The sequence below is a fragment of the Micromesistius poutassou genome, assembly GCF_964030765.1.
Source record: "Micromesistius poutassou genome assembly, chromosome: 1".
NCBI lineage: Eukaryota > Metazoa > Chordata > Actinopteri > Gadiformes > Gadidae > Micromesistius > Micromesistius poutassou.
Genome location: NC_140271.1, coordinates 12,884,309 through 12,907,567, shown reverse-complemented (window position 1 = coordinate 12,907,567; position 23,259 = coordinate 12,884,309). Strand labels below are relative to the sequence as shown.

At 46.6% G+C, this 23,259-nt stretch overlaps 1 protein-coding gene across 1 annotated transcript; it reads left to right on the top strand.

Annotated features, from left to right (window-relative positions):
- Positions 1 to 328: 328 nt before the first annotated feature.
- gucy2ca (guanylate cyclase 2Ca) lies at positions 329 to 23,149 on the top strand. Its single transcript, XM_084466843.1, has 27 exons — positions 329 to 473; positions 1,340 to 1,452; positions 1,556 to 1,623; positions 1,919 to 2,137; positions 3,483 to 3,601; positions 4,653 to 4,746; positions 5,858 to 5,969; positions 6,934 to 7,063; positions 7,511 to 7,596; positions 8,181 to 8,292; positions 8,866 to 8,947; positions 11,718 to 11,811; positions 12,204 to 12,263; positions 12,935 to 13,006; positions 14,138 to 14,242; positions 14,871 to 14,957; positions 15,359 to 15,491; positions 15,892 to 16,029; positions 17,198 to 17,286; positions 17,473 to 17,564; positions 17,824 to 17,982; positions 18,584 to 18,776; positions 19,283 to 19,457; positions 21,206 to 21,304; positions 21,477 to 21,571; positions 22,175 to 22,251; positions 22,540 to 23,149. The coding sequence occupies exons 1-27, from the start codon at positions 335 to 337 to the stop codon at positions 22,745 to 22,747; spliced, it is 3,150 nt and encodes a 1,049-aa protein (XP_084322969.1). The 5' UTR covers positions 329 to 334; the 3' UTR covers positions 22,748 to 23,149.
- The last annotated feature ends 110 nt before the right edge of the window (positions 23,150 to 23,259 follow it).

Genomic DNA, 23,259 nt, shown 5'->3' with positions numbered 1-23,259 from the left:
CATTGACGCACGGAAGACACCTCCTGCTTGGCACCAGCGCACCTTTTACGCGACGCGTTATGATCTCGGATTAGTGCTTTTCTATACAAAACAGACTTTTTATCAACTCGTCATAGAAAGTCGACTAGATGCTTGGATCCAATTGTCAAAGTATCTCCATTTTTTATTCTAACTGCTGATTTGGAGCGTATTCGTCTGTGAAACTTGGATTTCTTCTACGATCAGTGTTTTATACCATGTAGGAGCTCGATTGAGGATCGTCATGTTTAGAACACAGTGTTTACTGTACCTCGGAGTCCTGGTGGGGATGACGGCCGCCAGTGACAAGTTGCGTATGTGCATTAAGTCCAAGCGCGATGTCGTCATGAACGTCGTGCTGCTGGAGGACAGCACGCACGACTGGAGTTTGCGCTACGTGAAGGAGGCCGTGCAGGCCGCCATCGAGAAGGACTACAAGATCAACCAGGCCGAAGGTACGCACGACATACGATACGATACGCTTTTCTCACTCACTCACTCACACAAACACAAACACACGCGCACTCACTCACTCACACACACACACACACACGCACGCGCGCACACGCACGCACGCACGCACGCACGCACGCACACACACACACACACACACACACACACACACACACACACACAGCCTACACACTCTTACAAACACACTTGTTTTTTAATTAGCGATTAACAATACAGATTAGAAGCCAAGGACAATTATAACACGTTTTCCCAGCAAAACAGTTTCTGTCAGACATTTGGAGCCATAATGTTGTGTTTCATAATGTTGTTTTTTGTTGTGTTACTGTGTAACTTTATCTCAATTAAAAAAAGCTATAAAGACAGCTCAAATGGTAATACACACAGGTAGATATTTATAGACTTGATAATAACTAGGTAAACCAAGAAAGTTTAGGTTCTCAAAATAAAAGCCTCTGTGTTTGGAGTAAACCAGGTTCACAAAATAAAAGCCTCTGTGTTTTGAGTAAACCACTGTTATATACTTATAAGGTCTGTTATACTTATAAGCACAACCCACACATATAAATATAGTTATTAGCGCTAACCCTAGCCCTAAAACCTAACCCTAGACCTATCACCTAACCCTAGACCTAACACAAAACCCTGCAGTTTCTGGACGGTCTCTTGAGGCTTAAAAGCTGGTTTACTCAAAACACAGAGGCTTTCATTTTTTCAGACTGAAATCTCCTTATCCATTTGTGTCATATTTATTGAATATTGATTGATTGGGGGCGGAGGCGTGGCTCAGGCTGATTGGTGCAGGGTTAACGAGTTTGATCGTTATTCATTAATGCTCGTTGTCTCCCAGGTCTGTCCTTCAATCTGACCGCGACCTACACTGGCTTTGACACAGCCGCCTACAACCGGCCGGGCTGCGGCAGCAGCAGCTGTGAGGGGGTGGAGATCCTGAAGGACCTAAACGTAGGAGAACACACACACACATACACACACACACACACACACACACACACAGATATTGACAGTAGTGATTGATTGTGTATTGATTGGGAGTCTCATTGTGCAGAGAAAGAAACAGCTGGGCTGCATCATGCTGGGACCGTCCTGTACCTACGCCACGTACCAGCTGGTGGAGTAAGTACACACAAGCATGCACGCACTGACACACGTGTGCACGCACGCACACACGCACGCACGCACTCACTCTTCAACCAACTTAACCACACACACACACACACACACACATACACATACACACACATAGCTAGTTGAGTAGATAGAATAAACATCAGCACTGACCCACACACACACACACGTACACACACACATAAACACAGACACACACAAACAAAACACATAACTCCACACACCAATACTTGGTTGAGTCTGTGAGCTGACCTCCGACCCCCTGTGCCCCCCCCCCCCCCAGCGAGGAGGTGGGGTTGATCCTCAGCATCCCTATCATCTCTGCGGGGAGCTTCGGCTTGTCATGTGACTACAAGCCCAAGCTGACCCGCCTGCTGCCACCGGGGCGCAAGATCTCCGACTTCATGATCCACTTCCTGGCTGCAAAGGTCCCCAACGTCAAGCCCGCCTGGGACATCGCCTACGTCTACCGCAACGACAACGCCTCCGAGGAGTGCTTCTGGTGAGGGACACACCAGGGCCACACACACCAGGGCCACACACCAGGGCCACACACCAGGGACAGACACCAGGGACAGACACCAGGGCCACACACCAGGGCTACACACCAGGGACAGACACCAGGGACAGACACCAGGGACAGACACCAGGGCCACACACCAGGGCCACACACCAGGGCCACACACCAGGGACAGACACCAGGGACAGACACCAGGGCCACACACCAGGGACAGACACCAGGGCCACACACACCAGGGCCACACACCAGGGCCACACACCAGGGACTCACTGGACTCGAGGGGCGAGAACACGCTCTGTCCTCGGTAAAAGCCACATAGCCCCTTCCTTCTCTATCGAGGGTTAGTGGTTGGGGTTAGGGTCAGGGCTAGGGTTAGTGGTTGGGGTTAGGGTCAGGGCTAGGGTTAGTGGTTGGGGTTAGGGTCAGGGCTAGGGTTAGTGGTTGGGGTTAGGGTCAGGGCTAGGGTTAGTGGTTGGGGTTAGAGTCAGGTCTAGGGTTAGTGGTTGGGGTTAGAGTCAGGGCTAGAGTTAGTGGTTGGGGTCAGGGCTAGGGTTAGTGGTTGGGGTTAGAGTCAGGTCTAGGGTTAGTGGTTGGGGTTAGAGTCAGGGCTAGAGTTAGTGGTTGGGGTCAGGGCTAGGGTTAGTGGTTGGGGTTAGGGTCAGGGCTAGAGTTAGTGGTTGGGGTTAGAGTCAGGGCTAGAGTTAGTGGTTGGGGTCAGGGCTAGGGTTAGTGGTTGGGGTTAGGGTCAGGGCTAGAGTTAGTGGTTGGGGTCAGGGCTAGGGTTAGTGGTTGGGGTTAGAGTCAGGGCTAGAGTTAGTGGTTGGGGTCAGGGCTAGGGTTAGTGGTTGGGGTTAGGGTCAGGGCTAGGGTTAGTGGTTGGGGTTAGGGCTAGGGTTAGTGGTTGGGGTTAGGGTCAGGGCTAGGGTTAGTGGTTGGGGTTAGGGTCAGGGCTAGGGTTAGTGGTTGGGGTTAGAGTCAGGGCTAGAGTTAGTGGTTGGGGTCAGGGCTAGGGTTAGTGGTTGGGGTTAGGGTCAGGGCTAGGGTTAGTGGTTGGGGTTAGGGCTAGGGTTAGTGGTTGGGGTTAGGGTCAGGGCTAGGGTTAGTGGTTGGGGTTAGGGTCAGGGCTAGGGTTAGTGGTTGGGGTTAGGGTCAGGGCTAGGGTTAGTGGTTGGGGTTAGAGTCAGGTCTAGGGTTAGTGGTTGGGGTTAGAGCTAGGGTTAGTGTTAGTGGTTGGGGTTGGGGTTAGAGTCAGGGCTAGGGGGGTAGGGGTTAGGTGTTTTGCCCTATGGAGGGTTTAACGCGTGCTAACCTCTCTACTATCCCCCAGGTACATCAACGCGCTGGAGGCTCCCTCGGCCAGCTTCGCCAAGCAAACCACCCGCCTGATGCTGCGGGGGGAGACGGAACTCCACAAAGAGCTTGTGAAAAAGAAGAGAAAGAGCAACAGTACGCATCCCATAATACCAAGCGCCTAGCAACTGTTTGTTTGTTTGTTTGTTTGATGTCATCAGGGGTGTAGTGGACATATCGATAAAAACAATGTTCAGAACGTCAGTTTATTTATTTGTGAGATTCTGGACATAACGTAATGTATTTGTATGGGGAGAATGACTCAGACAGATTGCTAAAGTTTAAATACTATGCATAGCTTTGGTTGGATATTAAAATGTGAGTGGCAGCAGAGGAGGTGGAACTGTTGATAGTATATGTCTACATAGTATAGAAACTGTAGGAGCAGCAGCAGTTTACAAATTGTGAGCAGTGGGTGGCATCTGCTCACTGTTCCTCCTCTCTCTGTTCCTCCTCTCTGTCTCTCCTCTCCGTTTCTCGTCTCTCTGTTCCTCCTCTCTGTCTCTCCTTTCTGTCTCTCCTCTCTGTTCCTCCTCTCTGTCTCTCCTCTCTGTTCCTCCTCTCTGTCTCTCCTCTCTCTGTTTCTCCTCTATTTATCTCTCCTCTTTCTGACTCTGCTCTATATATAAAGGACAGATATCCTCTCTGTCTCTCCTCTCTCTGTCTCTCCTGTCTCTGTTCCTCCTCTCTGTCTCTCCTCTCTCTGTCTCTCCTCTGTTTATCGCTCCTCTCTCTGACTCTCCTCTATATATAAAGGACAGATATCCAATTTTGAATATTCTACAGCTTTGTTTTTCTAAAACCATACCTCTTAACCCTAGCAATTTTAAAGGGCTTCAACTCTAGTTTAGAAATGTAGGATGTTCTTAAACACAGTTTAAGTGTGTTCAGCCTCAACTACAGCCCTGGATGTCATGGTTGTACAGAGAGAGTTTTGATGAACATGTGAAAACATATTTTCAGGGTTATCGCTGTGCAACCCTGATTACACAGCTATATTATTCAAAACAAACGTACATATTTTTCTCTTCTAACATTATTATTATTAACAAACGTTTTTGCTGCTGTTTCATAGTGAAGGTTAAAATATAGTATAGATAGAACTACACTATGAGTATTCTGTTGATATTTTCATATTCACTTCCAGTTTTCATCATGTGCGGGACGATCAGCGACATTCCGTCGTTAAAGAGGTTGAAGTTTCATCAGGACATCGTATTCGTTCTCCTCGACATTTACAAGTGAGTAACTGGTATATTCCCAGTACACCCCAGCGGTGTGAGGATGGGACTCTTAAAAGGAAGTCCTGCTCAGGTGTTGATCACTAGGAGATACAAGATATGGTGATCACTAGGAGATAAAATGGCGATCTCTAAGTCTAAGAGATACAAGATATGGTGATCACTAGGAGATACAAGATATGGTGAGCAGTAGGAGATAAAAACTATGTTGATCACCAGAGACAACATTTTCAATGGTGAGAGAATTTTGTTTATTCACGTATCACAAAATTTCGGTCTGTAATATCAACTTTGTTTCCGTAAAAGTTGTCATCTGTCTGAGACTTGCATTCCCCAAGTAGGACTGATTTCCTTTGACAGCAGTTGAATATTTAACGCCTATGAAGCAGTACCCGTTTGTATTAGAGTATATCCAAGCATTATGGCTCCTGTTATGAGCCTCTAGTCTAGGGGATAGAGGGGTGGCATAAAGCTAACTCAAATAGCACAGACCCAGGGTTTCCCAAGTAAACAAAGGGTTTATTGGAACCACAAACATATCAAACCCGAAACAGGTCATATAAACTGTCAGGGTAAGCCTGAGCCAAAGTAATGAACATAAAAGACTTACCTTAAAACAAAACAATCTTTCAAACAGCTCAACAGAAATACAACGGGTAAGCCTAGCTCAACAGAAACAGGAAAGAATGGGGCACCAACTGAAAAAACACTCATCCCTCCCTGCTTCATACAGGAACGACCAAAGCTAAAATAAACCGTGATCAACACACAAGACCAAATATGGCAACAGGTGGTTTGTTTAGGCTTCGCCTTATGGGCTTGGCCCTTGCACGGGACAAGCCCATAATGACAAGACAAGCCTACATGAAATAGAACTAGTTATTATAACATATCTATCGACAAGGCTGATGACTCAAAACAAGTGACCCACGGCCAAGGTTGCAACAAACCGCTGTGCTAACCACAGTTAGAACAGCTAAGCTGACAGGCAGGATCATGAGAGTGCATGTGAGTGCATGTGAGGCTGCGAGAGCATGAGGCAGCATAATGTCCCCGTAGCCCTTTGAGGAGGCCTGTTGTGTCACCACAGTGTTGTCTCTCCGGTCTCCAGCCCCCAGTACTATGACAACACCACGGCCAGCGCGGGCATGGAGAATGTTCTGGTGGTGACACTGCCTCAGAGGAACTACAGCATGGACTCAGGGCTGCCCTACAACGACACGGTGAGAGAGACTCACCGTCTGTCTTCCTGTCTCTCTGTAGGACTGCATGTCGGTCTGTCTTGATTGACTGTTCCCTTATCCATCTGTCGTCCGCCTGTCTGTGTGTATGACTATCTGTCTGTCTGTCCGCCTGTCTGTGTGTCTGCAGTCAAATTTTCTGAATGTCCGACTGACTGTTCGCTTGTCTGTCTGTCCGCCTGTCTGTGTGTCTGACTATCTGTCTGTCTGTCTTTCTGCCTGTCTTTCTATTTGTTTCCCTGTCTCTAGGTCTGACTGCCTTGTCTGTCCATCCACCCGTATGTCTGTCTGCAGTCAAATTTTCTCTCAACAAATCAAACCCCTGAGCCCGGCTAGCAGCAGGAAACCTTGATAATGAGAGTGTGTTGTGGTGATAATGAGAGCGTGTTGTGGTGGATAATGAGAGCATGTTGTGTTGTGGTGATAATGGAGCGTGTTGTGTTGTGGTGATAATGGAGCGTGTTGTGTTGTGGTGATAATGAGAGCGTGTTGTGTTGTGGTGATAATGGAGCGTGTTGTGTTGTTGCGATAATGAGAGTGTGTTGTGGTGATAATGGAGCGTGTTGTGTTGTGGTGATAATGAGAGCGTGTTGTGTTGTGGTGATAATGGAGCGTGTTGTGTTGTTGCGATAATGAGAGTGTGTTGTGGTGATAATGAGAGCGTGTTGTTGCGATAATGAGAGTGTGTTGTGGTGGATAATGAGAGTATGTTGTGTTGTGGTGATAATGAGAGCGTGTTGTGGTGATAATGAGAGCATGTTGTGTTGTGGTGATAATGGAGCTTGTTGTGTTGTGGTGATAATGAGAGCGTGTTGTGGTGATAATGAGAGCGTGTTGTGTTGTGGTGGATAATGAGTGTGTTGTGTTGTGGTGATAATGGAGCGTGTTGTGGTGGATAATGAGAGCGTGTTCTGTTGTGGTGATAATGATGTCCCCCCTCCTCCAGATCAACGACTACATGGCGGGCTACCACAACGGGGCGCTGCTGTTCGGCCAGGTGGTCCGGGATTCCTTGCTGGGAACGGCCCGCGCCTCAAGCATCGGAGACAACCCCTTCGGAAACGTCACCTTCGACGGTACCTGTCTGTCTGTGTGTGTGTGTGTGTGTGTGTGTGTCTGTCTGTCTGTGTGTCGTCTGTCTGTATGTTTCTCTGTCTGTTTGTCTGTCTGTCTGTGTCTGTCTCTCTGGCTGCCTGTCTGTCTAGCTGTCTGTGTGTGTGTGTGGTGTGTGTGTGTGTGTATGTGTGTGTCTGTCTGTCTGTCTGTCTGTCTGTCTGTCTGTGTGTCATCTGTCTGTGTGTTTCTCTGTCTGTCTGTCTAGCTGACTCGCTGTCTGTCTGTCTGTCTCTCTGGCTGCCTGTGTGTCTGTGTGTCTGTCTATCTCTCTGGCTGCCTGTGTGTCTGTCTGTCTGTCTCTCTCTCAGTATCTCTGTCTATCTCTCAATCTCTCTGTCTGTCTCCCTGTCCGTCTGTCTATCTGTCTGTCTCTCGGTCCGTCTGTCTGTCTATCTGTCTGTCTGCAGGGTGGGGGGGACGCTACGTGCTCGATGAATACGGTGACCGGGACGCCAACTTCTCCGTCATCTACACATCCAAGAAAACCTGCAAGGTTCCCCTCTTGTCTCCTCCTCTTCTCCTCCTGTCTCCTCCTCTTCTCCTCCTGTCTCCTCCTGTCTCCTCCTCTCTCCTCCTGTCTCCTCTCTCCTCCTCTTCTCCTCCTGTCTCCTCCTCTCTCCTCCTGTCTCCTCCTCTCTCCTCCTGTCTCCTCCTCTCTCCTCCTCTCTCCTCCTGTCTCCTCCTGTCTCCTCCTGTTCTCCTGTTCTCCTCCTGTCTCCTCCTGTTCTCCTCCTCCTGTCGCCCCCTGTCTCCTCCTGTCTACTCCTCTTCTCCTTGTTTTGTTATAGTAGCACAATGACTTATTAGTAGAGTAAGAGTATCTGGGTTGAAATCTCTTGTTTTCAGTTAAAATTCCCAGAAAATTCCCTAAGCCTTTTTCATTCCTCTTCGACGGGTATGGCAGGGTTAGGGTTAGATCTGCTGGATAAGGGAGACAGGGGATTACTGATTAACAGAGGAAATCGCCCACCTTATAAACACTGGATATTTGTTGAGGACGGGGAAAGATCTCCTCTAGGCACAGCAGGAAAGGCCAAAACCTGACAGTTTCCCCTGAACTCTCCTTCCTGGTTCCAGTACCAAACTCTGCTGAGCTTCGACTCGTCCAGTAACAAAACCACCGTGGTGGACGCCAACCCCGACCTCACCTGGGAGGGAGGGACTCTTCCCAATGCTCAGCCAGCTCACGGTAAATCCAACTATTTACAACACAACCACCGTATGGGACTGTGGAATACATTCATAAAGCAGGCAGTGGTTTGACTTGACTGACTGTATTATTAACTAGTTAACTTTAACCTATATAGTCAGTATAAGGACAGTGAGAGATAGAATGAAGGGGTTTCCTTTCTTCTTTCTGGTCGCCATAAAGCCCTCCCCCTCTCCTCCTCTCAGGATGGGGTGAGACAGGTACAGAAAGGTTTACAGCTTAAGGGGTGAACTCAGAGTGAGCTGAGTGACTGTCTCCGGGGCAGCCAGTGAAAATGAGGGACACATGTGGATGTCACTCAGAATGTACTCCTTCTTTCACTCATTTGACACTTATTTCATTCATGTAGGCAAGATAATGCTTACACTTCCTTTAAACATACAGTACATTTCTCTACATTTCTTTGTGTGTGTGTGTGTGTGTGTGTGTGGTGTGTGTGTGTGTCTGTGTCTGGTTTCATTTGAACGCCTGTGTGTGTGTGTGTGTGTGTGTGTGTGTGTGTGTGTCTGTGTGTGTGTGTGTGTCTGTGTCTGTGTCTGTGTCTGTGTGTAGAGCTGGAACTGCAGGATATCATTGTGATCGTCCTGAGTGTAAGCGTTGTCGTGGTAACAGCCATCGCCTTCATCTTCTACAGGTAAACACACGTCAGCCTACATCAGCTGACATCTTTATTCCCCCATCCTTCAGGGTCAATACAGGTGTGTGTGTGTGTGTGTGTGTGTGTGTGTGTGTGTGTGTGTGTCATAGGCGTCAATTACGCTGGGGACGCTGGGGACGAGTACCCACCAGTTTTCGTTAAGATTAATTTTGTACCCACCACTTAAAAAGACAAAAAACTTGAGTTGAATTATTATGGATTATTACACGGCTCTTCTCAATGCTGTGGAATGCGCTGTTCACTTGCATGGTCCTTCCCGACTTCCAGGGGTGAATTATTTTTCGATAATTGACCGTTGCATATAATGACCGCCAGAGGTGTATAAAGTACTTAAAATAACTAAGTAAAAGTATAAGTACCATAACTGAAAATTACTTCGGTAAAAGTTAAAGTCTCCTAAAGGAAAATTACTTGAGTAAAAGTCTTAAAGTAGCTCACATTAAATGTACTTAAGTATCAAAAGTATCTTGTGAAAAAATATACTCAAGTATCAAAAGTAAAAGTACAAGTATTTTATAGTACGCATGAAAAGAAGCAAAACAACCCAAAATTATTCTCCCCTTGTTTTTTATTTAACTTTTTCAGGTGAATGAAATGTGGTATAGAACTTTTTTTTCTTTTCTTCCAAAAGTATCCCATTACAATTACATTAAAATCTAATCTAGTCAGAGTGGTTAGGATACTAATCCACATGTTTACTATCAGTCACATTTTCACCACTGCAGATAAAACATGGTTAGTATCACACAGCTCATACAAATATAAGAACTACCGGTATGTGTTGGTGTGGTCTTGATCTCTTCCCTAAACTCTTCCTTACGCACTGGGGTAAATGAGACAAAAAGGAAACGAAACCAGGGGGAAATGAAACAAAATCAGCTGAGTTTATGCCGTTGTTTGCCAGTCACAAGCTATTTCAGCTGAGCTCAGAAAGGATACACAGCAAAATAAAACTGTTTTGGTAAATAGCCTTGACCCAGATTAGCATTAGCATCTAGTCATGTTGTGCGTTCTTCTTACTACACATCCACGACCACGATACAAAAGGCTTAAATCGCCAGCCACGTATGTCAACTAAACTGAAACTAAACCGAAACTCGCTGTGCGTCTTCTGTGTCTTCTGTGTCGACATGCTCTGCGGCTGCCATGCTTGTAATGCTGCTCATCTCTGCCACCCCGCACATTTACCTTAAACTTCGCGAGAGCATTCCAGATAATTCTTTGATTATTTTAATTTGGAACGAGTAATGAGGTGGCGAATGTCAAGTAAAAGTAAAAGTCCTGATAAAAAAAAAACTTTGTAAACTACAAATCCTCAAAAAAAATACTTAAGTAGTGTAACGAAGTACATCTACTTCGTTACTATACACCTGACCGCTGTCAAGGAAAGTGGCTCTGATTCACGTCTCTCGTATCACTCCACAAGTAGTCCAGTAACTTATCAACTCCAGCGTATTTGGTTGCTAAGCAACGTCAACGTCTTTGGAGGACTATTTCTCTGCTGATCAACACTACGAATGCTGGTAACAAATGAATTGTAAAAAGACACACCGTGTGAAGTTATTTTTTCATTTTGGCAAGTAGCCGTGTAATTAGCGGGATAATGTATAGAACGTCGCTGGTCATTATCTAGAACAAGCCCCTTCAGGGCAACACACCTTCGCTTCGCACGGTGTCCGGGCTTATTTCCCTGATAATGACCAGCGTTCCATACATTATCCCTTACTTATTTTTGTATGAGCTGTCAGCCTGGCTTGGACAATGAATGAGGTATTAATACCAATACTCTTTGGCTGGGATGCAATGATGAGGCATCAGACAATCAAGTCTTTTTAGCCTGAATACAATACCAGGTAAAAAGCACCAGAGCAGGTTGGTAGTACCATGAACAGTATCAGAGCGATAACCTGTAGAACTTAATGGATGTGGTAGGCTACACTATGGGAGGCATCTGCAGACCACTGCCACATAAATAAAGGTAAAATGCGATATTTATTGCTTAATTTGCTGGTGCTGTGGTGAGGTGTTTTGTGTTTTTTTGCACTCAAGTGGTCGGCTGTTTCAACTCTTGCAATTGATGTTAGCCATAGCCACCAAGTAGCCTAACTTATCCACGGTTTGCGTGGATAAGTGTTGGGTATAGTGGAGATGACGATAGTGGAGTAATTAGTGGAATAATTGTGGTGGGGAGTGCATGAGTTTTGGTCAGAATGCCTGATGTAGATTGGATGGATGCGTGTTGTGAATTGAGAACAGCCAGCTCATGATGTAATACAGCATTCAGCTGTGCAACAAATATTTTTTGCTTTTTCAATCTTTTTCGACATTTGTAGTGCTGTGTGTAGCCACACGTTTGCCCCTTCACAACTTAAACACGTAGTTAATTTCCTTTCCCAGCTTAGTCATGTCATGTCACGTTGTCAACATGGGTACATGGAGCACAACATAGTGGGTCATAGCCTATGTCCAATGCTTTTTGGAAACGCTTTCTTCATAAAACATGTCAGACATCAGTTTTTTGTATGCATTTTATTCATTAGTAAGCTACATGGGTATGCCATCTTTCAGAACCTTTCATTACCTGCATTAAAGAGAAAAAAAATATTGCATCCTCATTGTACCCAGCACTCTGAAAATGCACTTTCAAATGCGTCTCTGTCCCCAGCACATTTCAAACCAAACTGACGCCCATGGTGTGTGTACACGTGTGGGTTAATTTCCCCTGTGTGTGTTTACCTGACATCAGACAGAACAGAAAAGAGCGTAAGAACCAGAAGAGGTGGTCCCACATCAACCCCGACCTGATTGCACCGCTAGATGAGAAGGAGGTGACCTTGACGGTGAGGAGGGAGAGGGAGCTTTCAGATTACATTAATTTGTTAATTGTATTTCATTAAATTCATTAATTTCAATTAAAATGTTATTTCATTAAGGGATAACATTCAATTAGGATATTGTAATTCTAGATTGGTGAATAAATTATGATGATTGTTGTGAGATAATCTGAGTCAAATATAGAAGTAAAAAAAAAAAAAAAAAGTAAGGACGACCACAATGTCTGAGTCACTTTGTTCATTGATGGATAAAAGTGCTGCCGTTGTATGTTGAACTCCCGAGTCAATGTGTGTTGTGTGTGTGTGTGTGTGTGTGTGTGTGTGTGTGTGTGTGTGTGTGTGTGTTTGTGTGTATGTGTGTGTGTGTGTGTCTGCGCGTGCTTGTGCGTGTTTTACAGATCGATGACAAAAGAAAGAGCAGCACGTATCAAATCAACCGGGGCCGTTATGACAAAAAGGTACAAATATACATCCTACATAAAATAATTCATAATACAGAGTATATTGTAGAGCAACTTTTATTGAAACCTGCATAATGTCTTACTATCCTAACTATTAAAATAACTTCAAACCGTTCATAAGATATTTGAGTGTTTAAAGAATGAAACCCCTCCGCCTGATCGACGCTGGGGTTTCAGTTGGTCTGAGGAGATAGAGGCTGAAGAAACCTGATGAGTAGACTGACAGGTTTCCGGCCCAATCTGGGAACCCTGCAGCGTGCTGCAGAAAGAGAGGAGAAAGAAAGAGAGGAAACGTACTTCAGAAAGAGAGGATGGAGGAGTCTTATGTGTGAAAGAGGAAAGAGGGATGGAGAGAGGGATGGAGAGAGGGAGAATAGAGGGATGAAGAGAGGGATGGATAGAGGGAGAGTACACATTCCCGTGCTGCAGCCAGGATTGCCAGATTGGGCGGGAAATCAGGCCCAATCTGGCAACACTAGTCGCATAGTGCAGGTGGAAATAGAAGCCAAAGTAACGGAAAAAGTACTCCGAACAGACTGATCATGTTGACTTTGTGTGGACGTCTTTATTCTAGGGTTAGAGTGTTATGGATTAATTAGTGTGGACGGCATCATTAGGATTCATTTGCTCGGATTCGTTGATTGTGACTTTGTTGTTCTGTTCTCCAGCCGGTGATCCTGAAGCAACTAATACACACAGACGGGAACTTCAGTGACGACCAGAGGATCGAGCTGAACACCGTAAGACAACTTTCAGCCTGTTTCCAGTTTCAACCTTTTCAACTCGGTTTTGACCTGTTTGAATCGGTTTCAACCTCTTTTAACCTGTTTAACTCAGTTTGCCGTCTAGTTTACAGTTTATTCTTCTTCAAACTCTTGTTGGTGTGGCATTTAATAGGTTGATGTCTCGCTGCTTCAGTTGACTTATAAAATAGAAACCGCCATCCCGTGTGTCCAAAGGAGATCATCATCTGCCGCCCATGTTTTTGCGTGGCATGTCACGTTCCTGTTGTCTGTTGTGACTTCCTGTGTGTCACCAGGGACAGGTCGGTGGAGCGCTGTGTCTGGCTGTCTGTGTGGGAGTCTCTCATGTCTAGTGTTGTGATATAACAGTGTTGGCCAATCCCTTATCTCACAATGGCTCTCTTCACGGCACTCCATCTGACCTTTGACCTCGTATATATGACCGTTTGTACTTAATAACGTAAAGCCATCGCTTTATTAAGACAGTTGACAGATTATGAGTCAGTAAGCTATCTATCTAAAGGATCACTGTCATCGGATCTGCTTCAAACTGGTCTGCTGCATCAACTCTGATTCAGAATTATTTGGGAAAGGAAACATATTAAGATATTTCTGGTATTTTTGGAGTAGATGTAGCAGAGCAGGTATGAAGCAGTACAGAGTACTCACTAGTACTCATAGAGTACTCACTCACTACTAAGTATTCAGTACTAAGGAAAAAGCCTATTGTGACAGTACCCCTTTAATGACATGTATCTCAACTCACTGTAAGTTATAATTGTATCGTAAATGAGAAAATAGAACATAGTATCCGTTGATCGCACTTATAGCGCTCTTATTGTATGTTTTGTATCATCTGCCGCCCATGTTTGAAGTACTTCCTTGCACTTCAAAATAGTACTTAGCATTGTGTAGCATCTTATCCTAGCTATCTTAGTTGTATACAGGAATGGGTTAACCTAGCGATTATTAGTGCTTGGTTCTATGAACATCCTTACTGTACCGACAGAGATATATTGTTGTTTCCGTTTCTTCTGACAAATGTACTTATTGTAAGTCTTTTTGGATAAAAGCGTCTGCTGAATGCCCTAAATGTCAAAATGTCTAATGTTGATCTGTATCCACCAGTTGCTGGGTATCGACTACTACAACCTGGCCAAGTTCTACGGCACTGTCAAGTACGAGTGGGGCGTGTTTGGGGTGTTTGAGCTGTGTGAGCGGGGGTCCCTCAGGGTGAGTGAACCTCTGCTCACCTCCAGTACGACCTCAGCTGTCTCACACCTTCATCCATACCGTTATGATCAGCCTGTATCACACACACCTTCATCCATACCGTTATGACCAGCCTGTCTCACACACATCTTCATCTGAGCGCATTATGAACATCCAGTTTCACCCATCTTCATCTGAGTCCATTATGAACAAGCCTGTCTCACAGCCATCTTTATCCAAACCATTATGATCTCACCTGTCTCACACACACCTTCATCTGACTACATTATGACCAGCCTGTCGCACACACACCTTCAACTGAGTCTATTATGAACAGCCTGTCTCACACACACCTTCATCTGAACCATTATGAACCAGCCTGTCTTACACCCATCATAATGCCACACATCCACACAGATGTAGATCCAAGATTGAAATTATATTTATTTCATTCTATCCTTTCCAACAATTTGTAAATGTAAAAGCAACAACTTACAGTAATACCCCAAGAATTATCTTAACTTACCTTATCTTAGAATCACAGTCACACTGTAAATCCGATATGCTCTGCATTTCATAATGACGTTGTTAATGATGAAGTAACTAAGCATGAAAACCAGTTAAAAGCGATCTCCTTATTTCCTTCCAGCATGTCCTCAACGACCTCATCTCCTACCCTGACGAGGCGTTCATGGACATGGAGTTCAAGATCTCCGTGATGTACGACATCGCTAAGGTGTTCACATCCTCCTCCTCCTGTTGTTTCCTCTTTCTGAACGTTTTTCAAACCATGTGAATCCCAAAAGATGGCTGAGTGAACATGTTTAACTAAGAACAACAACGACGACAGGGTACTTGACATGTTAGGTAACTTAGCATGTTAAGTAGCCTAGCTTAATATGCTCGGATACTAGCATATTATGGTAGTAGTATGCTAGTAAGTACCCTAGTACTAGCATACTAGGGTACTTAGCATGTTAGATTACTTAGAATGTTAAGTAGCCTAGTATAGTATGGCAATTCAAATATTAGGATACAAGTATTGGGGTATTCCGCCTACAGGTTAAATAAAGGTCCCAAAACATCACACCTCGCCCAATGTGGAGGTGTCCTTCTGACCCCCTGTCTGTGCTGCAGGGCATGTCCTACCTCCACTCCAGCAGCATTGAGAGCCACGGACGCCTCAAGTCCACCAACTGCGTGGTGGACAACCGCATGGTGGTGAAGATCACCGACTTCGGCTGCCACACCATCCTGAGCCCTGCTCTCGGTAAGACCACCCCGAACCCCCGTGGTCTCTCCCTACTACTCCTCCTTTGCTTCTTCCTCCTCCTCTTCCTCCTCCTCCTCCTCCTCTTGCTCTTCAACTTCCTCCTTTTCCTCCTCCTCGTCATTATCCTCCTACACCCCCTCTTCCTCCTCATAATGTTTTTCCTCTTCCTTCTCTTCATGCCCATACTATTTCTCCTCCTACTCCTCCTCCTCCTCATTCTACTCCTCCTGCTCCTCCTCCTCCTCCTGCTCCACCTCTTCCTCTTGCTCCTCCTCTTCTTATCCTTATACCCATACTCTTTCTCCTCCTCCTGCTCCTCCTCTTCCTTCTCCTCATACCCATACTCTTTCTCTTTCTCCTCCTGCTCCTCCCGCTCCTCCTGCTCCTCCTCCTCCAGACCTGTGGACCTCCCCGGAGCACCTCCGTGGGGGAGGAGTCTCTCAGAGAGGAGACATCTACAGCTACTCCATCATCGCTCACGAGATCGTGCTGCGGAGGCCCACCTTCTACACGGCCAGCTGCTCGGAGCGCGCAGGTAGGCCAGGAGGAGGGTGAGGTGTGGGGGCTGCAGTGTTGAGGGTGATCCACGGTAGAACGTTTCAGACGTTTGAACACTTGTGTGCGCCCTTGAAAAAGGGTAGGGAATTGAGAATTAGATACAGTATATTATTGTTATTGTATCTGAGCCTCATAGCATAGTTGCCTAAGTCATATTTTAAGGTTCATCTTGTAATTAGCGTCAGAAATGCAGAAAATATACATAGGCAGATAGTGATTATGGAATGTAAGAGCACTCTGATTGGCTGAGGATGTAGCCAATGAGGCAGAGTGAATCAGCAGCATTAGGAGAGTAGAGTTAGATATCTCAACTTTGTCAAAATATGACTTATTAATAATATGGCAATTATGCTGTGAAGTTAACGATATGTAGCTTTGCTAAACGGTAGAAAAATCTGGATAGATGTTTGAGATGCTGCTCAAAGTTGAGTACCTCAGTTACAATGTCTACCTTTGGATTGTAACATTCTGATGCATAAGATGAATAGTAAATGACCTAACTGGGCAAATACAAAATGTCCAGTTACATCAACAAAGCGTGCGTGCGTACAGCATACTGAGTGGTAGATAAGGTGAGCGACTCAGAGAATGAGGAACTTTCTTATGCTTTGTTGTGTAACTCAAGTCCAGTTCATAGTTATATTACATGCATAGGGTGTGATTTGCTCATGGCAAGGTGTATCCGCCTACCTGCTTGCCATTGGCCACCAACTCAAACAAGGGGTGGATGACTTCTGCCATAAACCTCTCTTATTAGCTGACACTGAATAATGAGTGTTGATGATAAAGTCTCTGTTGTGTGTGTGATTACAATGCACAAACATTTTTCTTCATAAGAACGTCAATAGGTGATGGTATAGTGATGCAACAGTGCATCCTACTGGCCACTGAATGTAATCGCAAGGCATGTATTGTTTCAGTGAAAAAACCCTTACTCTAAAATGTCAAACACTTTTTATGGGCCCTTAACCTTAAACCTTAACCCATAATCCTCACCACTACCCCTATTCCTATCTTCTAACCACTAACCCCCAACCCCTAATTCCAAACCATTAACCGCTAGCCTCTATCCCCTAACCCATAACTCCTAACCACTGAACTCTAAACCCTTACCCTCTGACCCTCTAACCCCTGCTGTGTTTCAGAGAAGCTGCACCGGGTTCAGTACCCTGACGGCCAGAACCTCTTCAGACCGGACCTCAACTTCCAGACGGCCACCGAGACGGAGACGGAGGTGGAGGTGAGGATAACTCTTCTTCAATGGTTCTATGGTATCAGACCTTCTCAGATGGTCTTCATCACTTGACGTTCAAATCCAAAACTCCATTTTGATTTGTTGGTGTTTAATGTCCTCGTGTGCGTACGTGTGTGTGTGTGTGTGTGTGTGTGTGTGTGTGTGTGTGTGTGTGTGTGAATACAGTTGTTCACACTGATTAGAAACTGCTGGGATGAGGACCCGGAACGCAGGCCAGACTTCAAGAAGATTGAGGGAACTCTGGGTAAGATCTTCAGGTACGTCACAAACACCAAATGCACTACATTGCAAATGCACCACATTTATTACCCCCTTCAAATGTAGACAGAAAGATTGTCTCTGATTGGCTTAGGATACAGCCAATGAGGCGCAGTGAATCAGCAGCGTTAGGAGAGTAGCGTTATCTTAGATCGTCGTTTTGCTCCAGAATCCCTGTTTGTCGGCTTGGTGGTTGAGACCCCTGACCCCAGTCCGGAGGCGTGTCCCGCTCACTTTCTCTCGTTCTCCCCTTGGCAGTAACCTCCACAACCAGGTGAGCGAGACCTACATGGACAACCTGATCCGCCGGCTGCAGATGTACTCCAAGAACCTGGAGCACCTGGTGGAGGAGCGCACCTCGCTGTACAAGGCGGAGCGGGACCGCGCAGACCGCCTCAACTTCATGCTGCTGCCGGGGTACGCTGCCGGCTGCTGAGGGATGCTGGGGGCTGCTGGCCCCCCAGAGAGACACACCCCCACACACACACTGAGACGGACGTGGAGACCACTCCGCTTGCTCTGCTGGGAGGATTGTCTTTATCTTACTAAGTTGATGAGTTAACCCTGTGTACTTTATACGTACATGCTATGTTATTCGAATCTTCCGAAGGCCGTTATTTTCACTCTACCTCTTTCACCAACACTACCAGCTAGTGGTGGAGGGGATAATAACATGGGTGACCCATGTTATTATCCCCTCCCCCACCTCTACCTCCACCATCACCAACATTATCATCTCCCCAACATCCACCCCCACCATTACCAGCATCAATGCTGCCCCTATCCCCATCATCACATCCTCCACCACCACCACCACCTCCATCACCACCACCACTACCACCACCACCACCACCACAAACATTATCATTACACAGACATCCATCACCACCACCACCTCCTCCATCACCACCACTACCACCTCCTCCATCACCACCACTGCCATCAACTACCACCTCCTCCATCTCCACCACTACCACCTCCACCCAATCATAACCCTAACCTCCACCCCCTCCCCCAGGCCGGTGGTGCGCTCGCTGAAGGAGAAGGGCTGTGTGGAGCCGGAGCTGTTTGAGGAGGTGACGGTGTACTTCAGTGACATTGTGGGCTTCACCACCCTCTGCCACTACAGCACGCCCATGGAGGTGGTGGACATGCTCAACGACATCTACAAGAACTTTGACAGCATCCTGGACCACCACGACGTCTACAAGGTACCGATGCTAATGCTAGCTTCACTAGCTCAGCGCTAACGTGCGAACAAAAGCATTTGAATAAGGTTCAAAATGTTTGTAAGGGTCTAATCTAAAGGTATTTCCTGTAGCTGTTGGGAAGTGTTTTGCTTGGGATCTTTCCGTGTGGGGAGACTTAGACATGTAGGAATGAATGGATAGAAACGTGTCGACAACTGAAAAAGCATGAGGGGGCGGGGGTGAAAAAGGTACTGCTGCTCTTGTGAGTTTGCTGCCTTCTAATGTTTAAGAGACCAACCAACAACTAGCTTTTAATCTCGATTTCTATTAGGATAGGCTAGCATGCTTGCTATAGAGGAAGCAATTCTTGGCAATATCGCAATATTGTGTAATATGTTTTAAACATTTTAAGGAAGCGTTTAAAGGTCTCTCAGTTTATGAGCCTGTATCTACAAGATAAACCTCCATTAGGGTAGCAAACAGGGAGCGTGATTTATGTTCGCCTTAACCACACTCCCCCCCCCCAGGTGGAGACCATCGGCGACGCCTACATGGTGGCGTCCGGGCTGCCGCGGCGCAACGGGAACCGCCACGCCGTGGACATCGCCCACATGGCACTGGACATCCTGGCCTTCGTGGGGACCTTCCAGCTGCAGCACCTCCCGGGGATCCCCCTGTGGATCCGCATTGGGGTGCACTCAGGTAGGGACCGCCCCCTAATGACCCACTGATGACCCCCTGATGACACCTGATGATATTCTAATTACCCTCTCACAACTCTCATTACCCTCTCACAACCTTATTGTTACCCTCTCACAACCTTCTCAATAACCCCCTCACAACCTTCTCATTACCCTCTCACAGCCTCTCATAACCCTCTCACAACCTCTCGTAACCCTCTCGTTATCTTCTCTTATCACCGTCTCATCACCGTCTTATCACCATGACGACCAGGTGTGAAACGCTTTATGATTTGTTTTGTGTGGACTAGGGTTGGGTGATGTCCCCTAAATTGGCAGGTGGCGATGTTTACAGTAAAACATCACGATGGACGATGACATCGTCGTCGGGGGGGGGGGGGGGTTGAAACAATGGCGTTGGTTGATAAAAGGGTAGGCCTACTACTTCGCTTTTATGGCATTTTTTTGGATTTAGAGACCTGATGAGAGTGGACAGCCAAGGGACACGACTGACGTTGTGTGCAAGATCTGCTCATGTGTGATACGCGCAATAGACGGGCAGACGACCGATCTACATGACCACTTTATGCACCTCGCAGAAGTTAATAGAAATGATGATAAACAAAATATCACAGAGCATAGAGGGGGGGGGGGGGTGGCGAACACGATTGTTGACGGGGGAGGGGGGGGCGAACGAGATTGTTGACGGGGGGGGTGAACGCGATTCTCGTCTGGGGGGGGGGGGGGGGGGGGGCGAACGCTGGCCAATCGGGTTCCAGGGGTGGCCAGTGCCACCCCGGCCACCCCTCTGGCTCCGCCACTGGTGATCCGCGCAAAAGACGGGGCGACAACCAATCTACATGACAACTGTTGAAGTTAATAGAAATGATGATAAACAAAATATCACAGAGCATATAGCAGGATTGTGAACGTTTACAATGTCTCATGTCAATCTACAATCTGCAAAATGTGTCTGCGTTGGCCGACTTTTTTTAGTTATATTATATTTAGGATATTGATGCTGCGTGCCTCCTATTTGCAACAGAATTTGTTTAAGATATAAAACCATTTAATTTAACACACATGCACTAAAACATATTTTAGTTTTTAAATAAATATTTGGAAACCAAAATTCATGTATTTCGCAGTGTGCCTCTCTGGCATTGAGCGGGTCTAAAGGATCGCACTCTGCACAACCCAGTCAGTAAAAAAGTGAACGTCTCGGTCACGTACGCCTCCGTAGTCAACGCTGTCCAAGCATCGGTGGTGATGGCAACTTTCTCCGTTAAGGACAGGATCTCACGGAGCGAGGCTGCTGCTTCGCTGTACATTTTCTCCAATCATAGTTTGGCGACATGGCACTGTGTAATCTGCCTCAAGAAATGCAATCAAATTGCGGTAGTCACGTCGCTGGCATAGGCCACCGTATTTAAAATAGCATGCATATGCATTAGTTATATTCTTAATTTAATTTACAGAGCAATCCCTGCAAAGTTTCTAGGTTAACTATAGAAGAGACTAGGAGGATTAGTGTGTGTCTGACGGGGGGGGGGGGCATCACGATGGTGGCTCTCCATCGTGATGTCGGTCAGCCGTCACGATGGATGATGACATCGTCCATCGGCGTGGACAATAAGTGGACATGTCAAGTTATCCTTATTAATTGTCCCTCTATGTTGTCTACCTGTCTGTCTGTCTGTCTGTCTATCCGTCTGCCCGTCTGTCCGTCTGCCCGTCTGTCTGTCTGTCTGTCTGCTTGTCTGTCCGCAGGCCCCTGTGCAGCTGGAGTGGTGGGGAAAAAGATGCCGCGCTACTGCCTTTTTGGGGACACGGTGAACACGGCCTCACGCATGGAGTCCACAGGCCTGCGTACGACACACACACATACACATACACATAACATCCACAGGCATACACATGTCTTGCACATACACACGGGAAAGCATAACATGCAACCAGCATGCTTTGTGTCAGATTGACATATTTCCTGTTAGAGTGCCATACTTTCTGTCAGAGTGACCTTCTTCCTGTCTCCGTCCAGCCCTCAGGATCCACGTGAGCGAATCCACCATCAACATCCTGCAGAGGACAGACTGCAAGTTTGAGTACGAGAAGAGAGGAGAGACCTTCCTGAAGGTAGGACACCCAACGGTCATCCATTCATCATGTCACCGGGGATGGGGAGTGTAGCGGTAAAGGTGCATTCACACCAAAGACGACACAACCACTTCTCTCAAGTTGAAATATTTTTACTTTCCCGCAAATTTCGCTTGATGCTTGGTCATGACAGACTATTAGTGTTCACTTCCTGAAGTCCAGAGTGAACCGCAGCATGGAGGAGAAATGGATTGTTGCGGCTTGCGGACTCCCGGAGCTCTATATCTTTATAATATAATATGTAATATCACGGCAAAAAGCTGTGTGCACCTCCGGATGATATGAATCCCAAACGACTGTGTTGGGTTCTCTCTCTCTGGTACTTCCACAACAAGTAAAGACTCGTAGTGGTGGTTATCTCGTCCATGGTGGAGAAGGAATTGGCGGAAAGAAACGTTGGCGTTCAGAGGAGGTGAACTCTTCCAATATTCTTCAAACCACTCGGGAGAATGTTTTGAAGTTTGTTTGATCAAACTTGTCCCCGACATCCCCCGATGTCCCTGAGCAAAGAGCTATCCCCTCCCTGCTCCCATGTATCCAAATGGAATCCATGCCATGATCTCCATCCCTCCTCCTCCACAGGGCAAAGGCAACGAGATGACCTACTGGCTGACGGGCGTGACCGGAGGGGAGTACGACCTGCCCACCCCCCCCACTGCGTGAGTACCCTCCCCCCCACACACACTCGCCGGGACGGGATCAGGACCTAAGATAAGAGAGAGCACATCGGCCCTCATATTCGTAGCATGACAAAAGCAAGACACTACAAATATTGTTTTGATGTACTTTTTGAAAAACTTCCACTCAATAAAAGTCCTGTCATGAAGTGACAGGAGTGCAGTTGCTGTATTTTTATGAGTTGATTATTTCATATTCTATTTGAGCGTGTTTCCCTCCTCTCTGCTCGGTGCTCTGGGCTCACCCCCCGGGTTCTGCTCTACTTTCAGGGAGAACTTCCAGCGGCTGCAACAGGACCTGGCGGAGATGATCGTGAGCAGCCTGGAGAGCCGCAGTGCGGGCAGCGGGCCGCTGGAGAAGAGGAAGACCCTGTCCACCAGAGTGCGGCGCCGCGAGACCACCGGCAGCCTGCCCAGCGACGGCCTGCCTGCCTACTTCGACCTGGCCGTCACCGACGACCCCAGCACCTACCTGTGACCCCCGTACACACACACACACACACACACAGATACACAACCCCAGCACCCACCTACTGCAAGACATGTTTCGTACTCACATACTGCCTTAATGACTTTAAAGTCCACACATGTGTTGTTAGCGTGGATTAACTCTGTTGACTCACTAATCACACTAAAGTCACTCAACACTAAGGACGGGTATTGACTGCGTTATGGAGGGCCAGTAAAAGGGTCCCAACAGATCCTCAATACCTCAGTGTAGATAACCTAAAGGACTTGATACTAAACCTCATCTACACACGCCGTCGACAGGGGAATATTTATGCAATACTTGTGTTAAATAATGTTTACTGTGTAAATATGTTTAGGTGTAGAGAGGGTCATACTCTGGTATTGGTTCCTTGTGCTGTTAATTGATATATATTAAGTATGTTTATATTGATGTAACTATTGGTGATGTATTGATGACCGGAGAATATTTCTCTTTAAAGGATCTCTTCCAGAATGTCCACGTGTATCTCCGTTTGTGTT